This window comes from Pteropus alecto, unplaced genomic scaffold, assembly GCF_000325575.1.
Source record: "Pteropus alecto unplaced genomic scaffold, ASM32557v1 scaffold22, whole genome shotgun sequence".
NCBI classification, from domain to species: Eukaryota; Metazoa; Chordata; class Mammalia; order Chiroptera; family Pteropodidae; genus Pteropus; species Pteropus alecto.
The window spans coordinates 9,155,831-9,172,615 of NW_006434839.1; the positions used below are offsets into that span (position 1 = coordinate 9,155,831).

At 45.5% G+C, this 16,785-nt stretch overlaps 1 protein-coding gene across 2 annotated transcripts in view; it reads right to left on the reverse strand.

Moving 5' to 3' along the window:
* Nucleotides 1–16,785, reverse strand: part of CPA4 (carboxypeptidase A4) — a 21,154-nt gene extending 4,369 nt beyond the window's left edge. The window contains exons 1-10 of one of the 2 annotated variants that reach the window (XM_006910517.1): nt 16,671–16,785; nt 11,268–11,349; nt 10,655–10,789; nt 9,482–9,580; nt 6,718–6,819; nt 5,361–5,465; nt 4,507–4,617; nt 3,345–3,435; nt 1,748–1,947; nt 584–668 (exon numbers count right to left, since the gene is read on the reverse strand). In XM_006910517.1, the coding sequence (XP_006910579.1) occupies nt 584–668; nt 1,748–1,947; nt 3,345–3,435; nt 4,507–4,617; nt 5,361–5,465; nt 6,718–6,819; nt 9,482–9,580; nt 10,655–10,789; nt 11,268–11,349; nt 16,671–16,738 (1,078 nt within the window). In that variant the 5' untranslated portion in view covers nt 16,739–16,785. The remainder of the gene's footprint in view (nt 1–583; nt 669–1,747; nt 1,948–3,344; nt 3,436–4,506; nt 4,618–5,360; nt 5,466–6,717; nt 6,820–9,481; nt 9,581–10,654; nt 10,790–11,267; nt 11,350–16,670) is intronic. The other variant, XM_006910518.1, reaches the window with a different exon arrangement.

Sequence of the window (16,785 nt, forward strand, 5' to 3'; positions counted from 1 at the left end):
TCACACTGAGACCAAAACAAAGGTATTTCCTCAAAATAAAGTGGAAGTTGTGAATGATGAGGCTCAAGACCATCTTCAGGTTTGGGGTCTTAGTAGAATTGTTTTGTTTTTGTTTTTTTTCTTTTTTTGGCTTGATGCCAAACATTGCCCCGCCAGCCCCCTAACCCAGCTCCCAGCTCTAACGTGTTCATTTCGGACAGCAAGGGGAGGGAGTCTCGCCCACCCCACTACCACCACCTCAGTCTGCCAATCCAAAGGTGGGTTTTGAAAAGTGGAATGATGAGCTTTTTAACACACGATGTCGGAATCTTTAATGGAAGATAAGGAACGCAGACTCAACCGATACTGACAGGACTTAATACATCATGGGCACATGATAAATAGCATGACCATGGTGGTGATGTTGATGAAGGTGACTGCCTGCAACAGCTATTCCTGCACAGGTGTGACATACCTTTGGTCTGTTACTAACAACAAAAACAATCAGACTGAAGCGTAGTAACTTGCAGCTCTTCTCCTGCTCCATTTCAAGTTCCCTCTCAAAGCCTTTTCTAAATAACGAATAAATACAGTGAGTACTTACAGACAGTGGTGAAGATAGAACCCACATGGTACTGAGTGCCCGACAGGGAAGCCAGAGCTTCGGCCGCACGTCTGGCCACCTCGTCCTGGGGGGGAATCGGCAGAGTGAGAATGGGGCCTGCAGCTGACATTCCTCAGCCATTCTGCACTGCAATGGTTTGAGAGAGTCTCGGCCCCTACCCCGATTTTCTCTTCTGTCCTCTTCTTCTTTCCCATCCAACTGAAGCCGAGGCCTGACCACAAACTGAGGGGAACGGCATGGTTCCTCCAACTCCTCCTCCCACCACACCCCAGCCCAGTTTTTACTTCCAGAGACCGGTGGAAGATGACGAATATGTGCTCTGAAAGCATGCATGTCACACACTCAAACCGGAGGAGCTGCAGCCAAGCTCTCCGAAGATCCGGAGCGCTGCTCACCAGCCCGCTAGGAATCTGGTAAAGGTACTACCATCTTCACCAGCGCCAAGGGAAGGGGCATCACATTCGTGAACACAAGGGAAGGCCATGTGTGTTCAAGAGAAAACCTTCTAAGAGTTGGGCATTTCCAGAGTGGAGGTGGAGGCTACCATATACAGAGGTGTCCTATGCAGAGTGTCTACCTGAGACCAGAGTCCCGTCCACACCTAGCCATGAGCCCTGCATCTCTCAGGAGGTTTATGGGCTAGCTGTGGCCCTGGGAAGAGGGGCACGGTCAAGCCAACCAGCACATAGGGAGATGCTTGCTGTCACTCTACAGATGCCAGCCTAGCTCCAGTCAGTCCACTCTTAGTGCCTGCTCACAGGTGACACAGAGCACCCCTAAGCTGTGGCCTACACCCTACTTAAACACTACTTTAACTGGAGTGAGGCACACCTCCCCGTCGCCCAACACAATGTCACCCTCAGCTCTTGGCAAGCAGTGGGTCTGCCACACGTCTTGGTCAGAGAAATAAGTGAGAAGGAAAGGCAGGGATCAGGTGTAATTCTTGGAATGCACAGCAAACACAGAAATAAGGACACTGTCTTCTTCCTTTTCCCAACAGGCTGGACAGCACATCCCAAAGGTCAGGGAGAGAAGACTGGGCCCTTAATGAAACAACCCTAGGCTCCTGGACTTTCCCTATAAAACTTTAGAACCAGCTTGGCAGCAGGCCTGGGGCCAGATGGGAGGCAGCCTGTCACTAACCAGTTCATCAGCATCCGAGGCCTTTTTGTTCGTGTACCCATACGGATACATCAGCAGCTGTGAGTAGCTATGCAGGTCAATGAAGCATTTGAAATTCCCATGCTCTTGAATGAAATCTACCACCGATTTCACCTCCACTTCCGAATTGGCATGTGGTCCATGGTACACTTCAGAGCAAGGGTTGTCACTGGCTCCCTTTGCTGTGGTGGGTGGCCCAAACAGAAAACATTAATCCATAGGCTAAGAAAACAGAAATGAAGAACCCTCAACCCAGAAGCGGGGCAGAAGGTAGAGGCAATGGGCATGCCACTACTAGATGCCCCTAAGAACCTGGTCCAGGTGTGTGTATTGAGGGGAGGGCGCAGAAGTGGAAAGTTGGGGTGTTGGATCTGCCACAACTGAAGAGGAAAACTGGCAGGATTCCTTCAAAAGGGTAGAGTTGACCTTGTATTGTATCACTAACAGTTGTCATAAATAATTAATATCATACTTGACAATGAGATGTAATTAATAAGTACTCTAGATAATTCATATGAATACCAATTAATAATGAAAATGACTCCATCTATTCTGGTGTCAACTCATTCTCTTGGTTCGAATCTTAATGGCCAAGCACTGCCAAAAATAATCTATTGTTGCGGCTAAAATCTCTTGATTATTTGACAGGTGTTTAGAAATATTGTCTTCAATATTACTTCACAGTATAGCTCCCTGAGGTGTCTGGTGTGTATGTGAAACCACCCCAGCTGTGGAATATCTGACCCAACTTTGATGTCCTCGGTTCCCACATTTGTATCGGCTCCTTTCCCACAGTGACATTATTTTCACCCCAACGGCTAATGTGGTATTTCTATGCAAGTAAAAGAAGTACATTTAGAACAAAACATCAGTACAGCTGTGGAACAGTGAAAGAGAATTATTTGGATTGGAATTGCAAGGTAAGTTTAGATCCTAACTCTTAACCATTGTCTCTGAGCTTCGATCGTCTCATTACAGATAATAAAATTCACTCTCTAGGTCAGAAGAATAAATAATATATGGGAAAGCACCTGACATACAGTTGGCATTATTGTGGGGATGATTTTTAAATAGTGGGAACTTAGAACCCGGGTCTCAGTAGTTCTCATTCTCCTTCCATGACATCTAAGAGCCACGGAGAGTATTTACACACCTAAGGGCAACCTGCTGGCATTCAGTTCTTAGGACAAGATCTTGCCTGTCACAGTAATGATGCTAACTGCTCTCTTCTGAGTTGCCACCAGGAGCCCTTGCACCCACCCAGTGACTTGTCCAGGACAAGCTGGGGTGCTCAGGGTATAAGGAAGAGGCATGGATCTGTGTATCTAAGACTAGGATGGCTTTTAAAATGTTAGCGTTCTCTAAGAAGGACAGAAATTGCTGAGTCACTCCTTTTCAAAATTAGAAAAGAAAAAAAAATTATTTAAATAACGAGACACGGAGGTTGTAAGGGATTCACCCAAGTCTCTTGGTGCATCAGCAGTGGAGCCAGCCTGGGAATGGCTCTCTACCAGCCCTGATCCCTGTGGGCCAGGCAACCCAGAGGTAGCAGGATTTGAAAACCATCTCCACAACCTACCTGAAAAACCAGCATTCCAGTTTCTATTTGGATCAACACCAATGCAGGAACTTCCAGGATTTAGGGACCGTGTCTTCCTCCAAAGTCGGTTCTAAAAAATCCACCAACGAAGGAACAAACATCCAGAGATGGTCAGGGCACAAGAGAGGTGAAAGTTTTCTTTGGAGGCCAGTGATGGAGATGGATACCATGGATGGGGTGAGCTGCTCTCAGTTCTGCCTGAAGGATCATTGGGGTGCTCGTCCTCTCAGCCCAGAGAGAGGAGGCTTAGCCCTTCTGGCTCTAAGAGAAAGACTCTCTCAAAATGCCCTGATGAGAACTTTATAATGCCAAGAACCAGGCCAATACCACCAGAACCCAGTGAATAAGTTTTGGCTTTGGTAAAAGTGGGACAAACGAACATTATGCACCTGAATGATCACTGATGGGATAAGAAGTGCACGACTATCACATTCTTACCTAAAAAATTAACCTGAATCCAAACAAGCCTCTAGATCTGACCACCAGTGCACAGGAAATATGCAGATAAGAGAACAAATTAAATGGCACAACAAAGAAACCATCAGCCAAATTCAGAATATGAGACATTCTACAGGACAATTTACTTGTCTTCAACAAATGAATGACATTTTTAAAATATGTGTGTGAGGGTAACTGTTATAGAATAAAAAAGCCTGCAGAGCCATAAACAATCACATAAAGATACAGATCTTTTTGGATCCTGATTTCAACAAATTGGCTTAAAGAGCTTCCACTACTTTTTAAAGGCGATAGTGGTGTGGTGTTTGTTTCTTCGTTTTAATTACATCAGCTAGAGATACATATTAAAGAAGTTTTGGGTGAAATAACCTGACGTCTGGGATTTGCTTTAAAATACGTCAGAAAAAGATGTGTGGGAGGGAAAGAAATGAAAAGAAGATTGGTAAAGTGTTAATAATTGTTCAAGAACCATGATAGGGAGTTCATTAGACTGTTCTCTCTAAGAAAAAATATTCCCTGGTGATTCTCAGCTCAGAGAATGACTGGAAAATGAGACCCCAAGGAAGCTCATAACATGCACATTTGTAAAAGTTTTCTCCAAGGTCATAGAACTATTTAGTGGCAAAGGAAGGAATTCAACAAACAAGTCTCAACTCCAAACAGCCCATTTGGTATTACTCACTTGAGTGTGCGTGTATACATATCCATCAGGATTGGCCACAGGCAACAAGAAAATATCCATTTTCTCCAAGATGGAGGTGATGGCTGGATCCTTCCCGTAATCAGATACAATCTAAGCAGAGACAACGAGTTTGTCAGCTATGCCATTTCAGGCTGGAGTGTTAGGTCTAAGCCCATGTACCTCCCCCAGAAGCCCAGGTCCTGGAACAGCATCCACCCTCTGCAGCCTCCCTGCCACCATCAGAGACACAGCTCTCTGCAAAGCCCTGGGAGCACTTGAAAACCTGAGGGAACATGGCTGCATGATGACATCAACAGTAATGAGTCCTGAGCTGCCTGGTTTGTTCATTCCTTCCAGGGGGTGGGAACAGGGGAGGGGAGAGCCACACATCATAACAGTTATTAGGAATCTGAGCCCCCATGCCAGGGGTAGGGAAGAGGAATCCAATACACTCACCACCCCTTCCCCCCCGCCCAGCACTGGCTTAAAGCAGGCTTTCCAGAGGGATATGGAGACGGCATGAGTTCCCCAAGGGCCTGGGGGCTCATAAGGGATGGAAGGCAAAGTTCATCTGAGTTTTGATGCTGACGAGGCTCTGCTCCCTTTCTGCTGGGCTATGCGTCAGCGTTTCAGGGCCACCTCTACGGCTCATGGTCATAAATGCACTTCATCATTTAGCCACAGTGGCTTGACCAAGGGACTCTGACCTTTTGCTTCTCCGAAATGAAAGGCCCCCAGCCTACTGTGCCTGTGCAGAGCACCTTTCCACTTCATTCCCTGGGCTCAGCCTCGTGGGAGGCTGCAGGGGCACCCCAGGCCCACCAGAATTCTCGCCTAATACCAGGCGACATGACCTTCCTCGCGGTCCAGATCGCCGTGGCCTGTGAGACCCACTCCCGGGAATGGATTCCCGCATTCAGCCAAATGGCCGGCCGGTGACTGCCTTTTCCACTGCTGAACTGTGGAAGGAAAAAGAGACCAGAAAATGCCCCTGCTGCCCCCAGTGCTGCTCACTTTTCCTCTCCCCAGATCGCCCCCATTCATTTAATCCATTTAAGACAATTCAGAAACCAAATGTTCCTGAGGGCGCCATCTATTTATCGGGTTTATCCGTGACCAGGGAGCTTAATTGGTTGGCTGCCGGGCAGCTTGAGCTGTTCCAGGGTTGGAAGCAAATGGGAAGGGGAAACAATTGCTATTGTGAATGATAATGCCAGTGTGATTAGAGATAATATTATGTCTCTTGAAAAACCTCAAATGGTATCCCAACAGAGAGAGACCAGAGTGCATGAACCAGCCTGTTCTAGTTGATGCAATAAACGAATTCAGTTTTAAAAAAAGGAAGAGGGGGTTCACTACAGCTCTTTGTAAATGGCATTAAATGGATTCTGGCTCCTGACTTTTAGTGGAGGTTTGGCGGAGGGGCCTCGGTCACAGCTTGGTGCTAATGAAGCCAGGGTCTCTATCAGATTGGCAAATAATCTAAATTTATGAAGATTATTTTAGAGCAAGCAGCTCAGTAGCAGGTCTCCTCCCACTGGTAATTTAACCACTGCCATGAGCCCGGGTTCTTTAGTGCTTATATGAAGATAAGCGTTTGACAAATACGTAGCATCATCAGTTATACTACGGATCATATCTCCAAATGCCCCTTTATTCATTTGACTGGATTATTTATGTAATTTATGTCACTGCCATAAATTCTCTACCTCCTTTGCCAATATAGACCTGAATCTGTTAAAAATATCTGGAAATTAAGCTTTGTGCAGCCAAGGACCATAGGCTGGGCTTAAAATTACATCAGCTCCAAAATTAGTTTCCTAGATTGCTTTTCTAATAAGTACCCCTAAAAGCAGGATAGAATTTGTAGAACTATTCCAATTTGTCTTGCTATTTACAGAAGGTGGGCATAAAGGCAAAAGACTATGGCCTATCTGAGAGCTTTCTGGAATGCTAACCATCCCCCACTCGCCCCGCACGCACTTCCTTAATCCTGCCTTTCGGTCAAAACTTGGAACGGGATGTGTGAGTAGGGGACCTTCTGACAGACCAAATTCGAACCCTGGTAAATGTCTCCCCACCTCAAGCTCCTCCCTTAAGTCAAGGAGGCCTTAAAAAGCTGTCCCCAACAGAACTCTGATAGCCGGGTCTTGGACACAAGGAACCAGGAGCCCGTGTCCAGTCAGGCCCTTCAAAGAGCACGGGCCTTACCTTCAGCACATACATGGACCGGTTTTCAAACGAATGTCCAATCTTCACCCTGCTCACCAAATCAGGAAAATCTCCGGCAATGCTGTCCATCTCACGGTAAATCTGAAACATGAAAAAGTGAACTCAGGGGCATTTTTAAAATCTGTTCAGCTCTAGGTAGGTATCTGTGAACTTTATGTTGCTGAGTTTAATGATTTCTTCCAGCCCCCTAACCTTGAGGTTGACAATATGATCAGCATGGAATGCTTATTCTTGAAGAGCTATCTAAAGGGTCCTTTTCTACAGTTTTCTAGAGAATAACACATTTTATCTATCCACATAATTATAGTCCACTAAGTGTGGCCCTCGGCACCATACTAGACTGGAAAATTAGCAACAGACTCATTTAGCCAAGGTTCTTGAAACAGTGCTCTCCAAACTTTTTTGATCTCTTTCTCCATCAGTTAAAAAAAAAATCAGCATGCACTATGTATGTGTGTGTGTATATATACATATCATCACACAAATATATTATGTACATTATAAAACAAAAAAATAGAAATACAATGGCTGCTTTAATAATAAATATAAATATACATAGAAACATAAATAGAAGTTGTAATAGTCTCTTCCTCCTTCCCAGGCGACCATCTTGCTTATACCCTGCAATACAGTAGCCCACTTTGGAGATAATTCCTCTAAAGTCTTTAAGAGAACAAGTAAAGAGCTGTCATGAATCAAGGCTACGAATGCTTCCATTTGCTTTCAGTTAAAAGAAGAAAGTTTGATTTCAAATAGAGTTCATCTATCTTTTGCTCAAACCTTTTGAGGGTCAAAAGAAGGAAATAAACAAATTTACATTTAGACCTTCAAACTGGAAGGAGTTTTCCAGAAGAGAAAAATGGGCAATCAATATATAGAATAAAATCAAGCTTAAAGGGTTTATCAGAGTTGCAGTCAACAAGGCAGACAGAAGCAAGAAACCATCTTCCAAATATATAGGCAAGCCAGACAAAATGATTCACGGCCAAGTTAAAATCCAAAACAAGGGGATACTGCAGATGCCAGAAGTGAAGAGGGAACTAGCTAGCAGAGTAGAGGGCAGAAGATGGAAGCCAGGACCAGATATCTGCCTTAGGTGCTGAGGGTTTACAGCAAACCAAGGGCAGGAGTAGAGGGTGCAGGACTCAGAGTGGGGCAAGAAGCTGGAACCTGAGAGCTAGGAATTGTCAATTGAGCCATGAGGAAGGCCCAGAAACTCTACCCACTGACCCTAGAAAGTGGAGCAAAAGCCGGATGCCTGCCTTGAGTCATGAGAGGAAAGAGAGTCACCCAGGAAATGTTAAAACACAAAGCTGAGTCCAGATGAGGGTCCAAAATCACACTGCCAACATCAGGGGAAAACTCATCTGAGAAACCAACAAAAATAACAGAGACCACAACAACACACAAAAAGGGTCTGATCCTCGAAAGCCTGGCAAAGACAACGTGAAATTCCCACGAGAGACCTAAGAAGCCTGAGCTGTTGTAGGATATGAGCTCTTAAAAGCTGTTTTTAGAAAGAACTGAATATGATCAAGCCAGGAGGGAGATGGTACACAGATCCACAGCAAAAGGCCTCACAGGGAACAAAAGATAGCTGTAAACCAGATGGCAATGGCACCGAAAGCCAGAACATGAAAGCCAAAAGCCGGTGGATATGAGAGTGAGGTTCCCACAGCAGGCAGGTAAGGGGATGGTTTCCGGGGTCTTGGGTGACATTTGCAACTGGTTAGCTCAGCTGGGGAGTGCCTGGTGTTAATGAAGTTGACGTCATGGGTTTGACCCCTGTTTGGCCCCCTGAGCTTCACTTTTGTCCATGGCCCTGGTCTGAACTACTAACTCTACCCAGCTGTTTTGCAGATGTGTGTCAGTGGCCACAATGGAGATCAAGGGGCAGTGCAGTTGGAAGTGCACGTAATAAACAAAGCTACTGACAGCCATGGGAAAGAAGTGGAACTAGCCTTTGAAATAATCTCTCATCCAGAAGGAAAACAACTCCAAGTGTATGCCTCATGAAAAGCATGCCAGGAACACCATCTTTAGACATAAAGAACAATGTGTGTTGAGTATAGGAAGGAGAATAGCAATTAAGATTTGAGGCGTATTCCTAAACTAGCAGTTTCCAGACTAACGAAAAAGACATTGAGGGACAGAAGAGAACTGTATTGTACGTGATGCAATTCTGTTCTATTAGTTCTCTCTTGATTCCTCAAGTTCCAATATCACATTAAATTATTCTGCTCTAAGTTTTTCATTTGAAGGATTGGCTTACCTTGAAAGTCAGTCATCTGTATAAAGCGGTTTCTAACTAAACACAGCACCAAAATGCATTATGGCACAAATATACATTATAAGTAGTCATAATAAATGAGTGGAAATACTTAGTTAACCTTGAAATAACCACTTGTCTACTTGCCTGGAATAAGTAACATTTTAACCTGGGTGTAAGAAGGCTGAATTACAAGCACTGGAAATGATTGCATTTATTTAATGGCTTCCTTTAAGGGGTTGCTTGAGAAAAGCATACATGTGGGAGAAAATATCCAGTCTGTGTTTCACTATGCTCTTAGGTGTGGTGGGAGTTAAACAATCCAAGAATTAGAAAGGAATCCGAGTGTACACATTTTAGCCCCTCAGTGAAAGGATATTACGCTAGGGACTGATGCCCCCTGGAAGTAAGGAACGAGGTTACAAAATCCAGGAGGCCGATGATCTTGATCTTAACCTGTTCGGAAACACTTACAGCTTCCAAGGAATGATAGGCCCCATAGTTGAAGTTATTACTGCTCCGTTCTTGCCCTTCATTGTGTTGCATGTCTTCATCTTCTTTATCTAAAAGGGCCTAAAACATACACGGCAACATTGGGAAGTGGTCCGTTGGAGGTGGAGGTTCATGTTACTTCCCCCATATCTAGGCACATCAACCAGCCAAGATGGCGGCACCCTCGGCACACATATCAAACAGTACAAATGTCAAGGTGTAAATGAGGGTCAGATTCCTTCCACATATCTATAAAGTCGTACTCCTTGGCGCCCAACGTACATCACCCCATTCAAAACCCACTTACTCCCTGGAAGCAACATATGTGCTATTTGGTTATTCTATACTATGAATTCTCTAGACATCAGCCTGCATCTGGTATCCAGTGCCTCTGAAATACACAGCTTGGGAAACCATTCAGAAACAAAGAAATTCTTATAACCACTCATACTTTGAAGGTTCCTGGCAGATGTCTATGACATGTGAGGATGATTAATAAGCTCACAGCTGCTCACGCCATCAGGAAACTCCCGGGCCAAATCACCAATTAGTCTATAACCCACCTCGGTAAAAAAGAGAGCGTGAGCCAGACACCGTTCTGCTGTTCAAATGCAGGTCGTGAGATGGTGGCTGGCTTGGGTGGTGATGTTCCCTCTGCTGGGGGCTGTTGGTGATATTCTCCCTTTCTCAAAGGATGCTTTTCATAACCGGTCTACAACCTCCACCCCTCCTCTATTCTTCAAATAAGAAAAGGGAGAGCGACTTAATACTTGTGGGCATCTCTGACACACCAGGCACTGTAAGACATTTTACATACACTTAATCACCTACTCTTTTCAATAAATCATATGAAGTACATATCACTATTACCATTTTACTCATGAAGAAACAGAGGCTCAAGGGGTTAAAAGTTCGTCCAAAGTCACATAGCTTGTAGTTAGCAAAATCAGGATTTGGATCCAGATCTATCTGGTCCCTACCCGCTGTATGCCTTTTCTATTACAACCTGCTCTAACAAATCATTGAACTTTACTTCCATATACCTCAATGTCTTCATCTGGAAAATGGAGGATAGACCAGAACTTAGAAATGTCTCAGGTCCACACCTGTTGCTTTGCCCTGTGCAAGAGCAGTGAGGGGCCTTGGCCTACCCACCTGTAGGTCTTCAATTATCACTGAGTACTCTAAGCCCTGGGACTTCAGGAAGAATTTGACTGGTTGCAGACTGACAGATGGGACCAGGACATCCACAGGAAGACCGAAGGTAGAGGAAGATTTCCAGACATTGAGCTGAAGAGAACAGAAATAAAACCAGGTTAAAGGACAGTTCAGGTAAAAAGCACAATGAGCTCATTTTTCTAGAACAACTGCCAAAAGCCAAGGTGATCCCTGAGGATCTGGGTTCTGCCCAAGGGCAAACTTTGCCCATTTCATAATTTTTTCTGGTCAGGCCTGCCCAGCAGGCAATACCCAGCAATGCCCAAGAAATAAAAAGTCAACGGCAGAGAGAGAGAGAGATGGAGCTCACTGCTGAGGCTGCCTGTCTCCCAGAACAGCACTGCTATGATCTATAGCACTTTTCCCCCAACAACCCTCTCAACCACGGACAGGCATGTTGAAAAAAAACGAAAAAGGAAAAAAAAAAAGGGAAAGGCATGTTGACCAGTACAGGGTTACACACAAAAACTCTTCAGCGATAACGCCAGTATGCAAGTCTTTTCCCACCAAAGTTAGAAGATCCCCAGGGGGACTGGAAAGAACCAGGTACCTTAAAGTTGTCTGAATTCACTAGCTGATTTAGTTTGCTGATCTCGTCTCCATTTCTGACGTTAATCCTAAACACTTGGTCCCTGGAGGGAAAAAAAAAAAAAATAAGCAAAAGATAATGGTGAGCTTTCGGCTGGCAAATAAACCCCAAGCCTCCTATCCCAGACATAACTGGGCTGAATGAGAGGAAATGGTCTAGTCTTTGGTTATAATGTATAGCCATTAAAAACAAGACTACGTGGCAAATATGAAAAAGTGCTTATGGTATAACTTTAAAGGAAATATTAAGTGAAAGAGCAGGACTCAAAATTGTATGTATGCCATGATCACAAGTATGGAAAAAGCAGATGCACTGGAAGAAAAACAGACAACGGAAATACAGCAAATGCTGACAGTGCTTATGTTCGGGTCGTGGGATTATGGATGACTGACTTTTTTTCCCTTGTATCTGTTTTCTGTAATGTGGTCATATTACTTTATAATGAAAAACATATATACTTCGCAGAAAGGAATGTTCCTGAGTTACACGCAAAGCTAACTCAAGACATAAAGAAGTACTTCTTCACTGTCAGGGGCTAGAACTGAAACTCTGGCCCAAGGTCCATCCTGGAAAGAGCTGGAAAAGAGAACAGACTCTCCGTCCCTGAAGGCTTAGCTATTTTCCTCTTAGCAAAAGGGGAGAGGCTGGGTGCTCTTTTGATCTCATCCAGCTCCAGAACCCTATAAAAATTTGAATTATGATAAGGGCCAAGGTGCTGAGGCTAAATTTGGGATTCAGTCCGCCCAAGGGGTCCCAGAGAGGGCCAGAGGGAGCCGGCCAGTCTCGAGCCCCCCTTTGTTATTTGTCCTGCACTCGCTTCGTATACACTATTTAGCATCCCCGGCAGCGGCAGGGGTAGAGGCCCCCGAAGTCCTGTGTGTGGGTGGGAGAAGGCCGAGCCTGAAAAGCTGCCTTTGTGCTTTCAGTCGGCTCAAGTAGCCAGGGGAGCCATTAAGCCGTTGCTAGGTGACAGCCCGAATGAATCCGCACTCGACGCTGTCACATGCGTCATCCCTTTGACACGAATGAATGCAGGAAGAGCTGCTGGAGAGGGCTGTGGGCTGAAGGACCTGTTGACAGAGAAAATGGCTCTGTCACAGGGAACTAAACGTGCAGCCTCACGTTGCAGATCAGCATCTCCTCATTAGAAAACCAGCTCAATCCGGATGGACTCTCAGGGTGTAACTTTGTTCCGAGAGGTTTTGGGGGGATCTCTGAGGGATCTAGTCCAGACCCAAGGAGGCACGAGCCACTGAAGACTTGCTCTCATCGCAGGTGGCAGGTCTGGAGGAAATGCCCGTCCCAAAGGTTCACTTTCTCCCAGCTCGTCTGGTCTCCACGGGGTCGTGGAAAGTGGGCAGCTGACTGTATCCATGGTGCCCCTGGGGCCGCAGTGGAGAAGCACTAGCCAGGCAGGCCCCAGTCTGAACTCAACAGGCTTGCCAGGAGTTGGACCGCAGCCTCGGGAAGATGGGGAGTCAAACCGCCATTTCCCGAACACAGGCAGGCAGCCTCACACAAAAAGGGAAGGGTTTAAAACAGAAGGGAAATCCTTACTCCTGGCTGAGCACCAGGGTGCATCTGCCAAATTCATGCTCTGTCACAACCCGCCCCCAACACGCCAGGAAAAAAAAAAAACGTCTTAGAAGTGGTGTTCTAGAAAGCGCCTATGCACTGATACTGGCCAAATTAGGCATTTGTAAAATACAGCACTGACAAGAGCAATCACAAAGAAGCAGGGGAGGAGAAAAAAAAAAGGAAGAGAAAAAAGAGGAATATAAGAATAAAGAGCTCAGGAGTATGAAAATCATGTTGCACATTCACATTCATTTTACTTTTCCCAAAGTAGTAACCTCACAAGAGAACTTCCATACTCCTGAGCACAGTCCACGACAGTGGAACACGGTGAATGTCACTGGCCGTGAGGATAATTAAATTCACAGCCCACTTCATCATGCCCTAATCAGCCCAGCTACAGAGGTTAGATAGACAGCTGTAGCATTCAGAAAAGCAGTGTGGAAGATGTGGACCAAAAAAAGGGCTCTGTAATAAATCCAGCCAAAAATCACCTCTCAGGGTGATCCGATCATAAATGCCTAACTGAGCAGGACATGGTAGGTCGTCAGGTCCCAGGCCTATAAAAGGTTTACCTTCTGCCTTAAGCAAAGCCCTTCCATTGTTCTCGTGCATCTAGGTTAACATACCTTTGAAATGCCTCTTTTTCAGACCCTGATTCAAGGGGGGAGGACATGATCTTTTTAACTATCCAGTAACCCCCACCTTCACGTAACCTTCTTTACCTTCCCTCCTTAATTCCAAATGTACAAAAGAAACTGCAAAATGTCATTCTGTGAAGCATGTCGTCTGTTTGGCTCAAATAAACTCTTATAAATACAGTTGCTCTCTACCGGTTTGGACGTTTTTACATCCACAAAGGGTTGGTGTAGGGTCGAGTCCTTCCTCATCTGTCTCTCCCCCACCTCTCCCTCCTGTACCCTCTTGACTCAAGGAAATCCCAAATTCACCGTGTGCTTTGCCCTTCTAAGCCTTTGCTTATGCTGTTCCCTCGGCCTGGACACCTATCCCTTTTCCTTAGTTGCCTGGCAATCTCCCACCCAGACTTTAGGAACAACTCCCATCGCCCACGAGGTTTTCTCTACCCAGAGGAGGCAAAATTAGGGACAGTCTTCAGGCAGTGCTAAAATTGGGGAGGGGGAGTTGTCGAACATTATTCTCATGAACGTAAGTCCATCAAAACCTGGAAGCAAAGTGTCGGTGGCTGAACACAACCTGTCTTCACCATCTGGAAATCCATGCAAAGACCTTAAGCTTGTTCTGACGAAAGATTGGCCTGGGAGGGGAAATACAATGGGATTCGCAGGTTGCCATGCTCACCGCTCCTAGTCCACAAAGGTGTTCGTATAGCTCTCTTAACTCTGGCCCTCTCCAATACCCAGGGCTGTCCAGCTGCTGCCTATGCAATAGTTGGTGATGCCCCTTACTCTCTCACACTTGCCCCATGTCCTGGACAGTCAATAGTCATCTTGGCGCTGAGTTCCCTCCCTCTTGTACCATGTGGGAGGCCTAGTGGCCTAGTCTTTGCACCCTTCTCCCCTGCATCCCCAGCCAGGCTTAGCAGCCACCACAAATACTGAGAGATGATTTCACAGAACTCTTAAATGCCTGCCAGCTACTGCTGGTGCTACAACCAGTTCTGCAACTTCCTGTTCTCTGCCTGCCCTACACCTCTAGGCATCTTGGCCACTGTCCCATCCTTAAGATGGCTGAAGACCAGGGAAGAAGACACTTAGCAGAGTGAGAGAGACTGGGATGTAGGTGAGTCAGATGGAAGCAATGGAGACAGGAGTGGGGAATTTGAGGGGAAACCATCATCTTCATCTCCATCAGCACTGTACCCCCTCCAAGCTGACCTGTGTCTTGGCTCCCCAGCCTCTTAAATGCCAGAATCCAGCTTCCCCTCACTCTAAAATTTTACCTTCTGGGACACATCTACAGACCCCAGGAAGGATTCGACCACCTTTGCTGGGTTCCCTGATATGGGATGAGACCAGATTTAAGGGTAAAGATGACACTAATGGTTAAAACCATCTGTAATTAGCCCAGGCACACAGCCCTTCTGTGTACACTCCTGTGGCGAGCGCTCCAGGGCTCAGGCAAGCTGTCTCAACCCAGATGCCTGCTGCATTATAAGAGAAGTCTGTATCCTGAGAAATAAAGATTTGCCAGCCATGTGGATAGCTGCAGTGGGAGCCTGACAGCTGCATGTGTGAGCCCACACAGCAGCGAGCGCAGTTATTACACACCGACTGCCGAGCTGCCTGTGGAAAAATCGCCTTCCCTGGCCACCTGCTACGCCTAACTCCTTTGAGCTATTTGGCAGTCGAGACCAGGTGTGAACAGACGTCATCACCAGGAAAACTACTCAGCCTCATGTAAGCACAGTCGTTCTCCCTTATCCGCGGTTTTGCTTTCCGTGGTTTCAGTAACCTGAGGTCAATGAGGTGAAAAATATTAAATGAAAATTTTCAGAAATAAACAATTCCTAAGTTTTAAATTACACACCATTCTGAGTACCTCATTTCATCGCCTCACGTAGGCACTGTACCATCTCATAAGAAGGGTGAGACCAGTACAATAAGATATTTAGCGAGAGAGAGAGAGACCACATTCACATAACTTTAATTATAGTATACTGTTACAACTATTCTATTTTATTATTAGTTATTATAGTTAATCGCTTCCTGTGCCAGATTTATAAATTAAATTTTATCATAAGGAAAAAAAACTAGTATATATAGAGCTCCACTGGGGTCTTGGTTCCCCTCTCCAGTGGTTCCCCTGCAGATAAGGGGGAACCACTATAATTACCTCCATAAACAACCCCAAAGTCCCCTTAACCCGATAGTATAATAGAGAATAAACCGATGGATACAGATAGATCAGTGAGATGTAGGATTCTATCTGGAGATTACCTTGTGCTACAGCAAAAACATATGGGTTTTGCATTCAGAGTTCTAGCTCCCCTGCTTACCAGCTAAGTGGCCCTGGATGGGTTTCTTAACCTTTCTAAGGCTTAGTTTTTTCATGTTTAAATTAAGGAAAATAACACGACCGCCTGGCAGAATTGTTGTGTGATCCAAAAGATAATGCGCACAAAAGCTTTTTGCAAATAGCAAAGCATCATGCAGTAATGAGTTATTAGAGTTCAATCTTCTGGCAGGGTACCATGGCGTCTTTTATCTTGCCGACCTCCCGAATGTCCTCTCCTCATCAACCCACAGAGCGTTCTGTGTGGAGCACGCAGAGCATGTGTGTACACAGGTGTACAGGTGTCCCCTTGCGTGTCAACTTTCATAGCTGTGGCTAGGCAAGACCTATCAAGTCTCCATGTCCCAGACATTGATGAGAAAGCACCAGCACTACTAAGCCTGCAACGTTAATGGAGAAGTGAAACCAAAAAGCCTAAGACTCAGGTTTTCCTGTAAGCACGACAGACATTTGAAACAATTTCTGGTAATTCTTGGTCATTGTAAATACAGAAGAAAGTAGGAGATACCTGGAACGGACCTTACAAGTTAAGAACTAGGAAGAAGAAGAATTGGCAGGAGATTAGGGAACTGGGGAGTGGCTGCGGAGACCACCTGCCCCTGATTTCACAGGTAAAATCAAGCCTGAGAGAAATAATTTGTCCAGGCTGACATGGGGCAGAGCTGGGACAGGATCCCAGGCCTTCCTTCCCAGTGCCATACTGCTTGAAGTACAATCAGCCATTCATTTCCAAATTCATTTGACTCTCATTATCACTGAACTAAACAAGTAATAATAAGTCCACAAGGAACTTACCCCAAAAACTTTTCTCGGCCACAGATGCTGGGCCCAATAAGGACCCCAAAGAGCAGTATCCACTTCATGTCCCAAGGGTATCAGTCACACAATCGCTGAGTCAAGCTGTATTTAT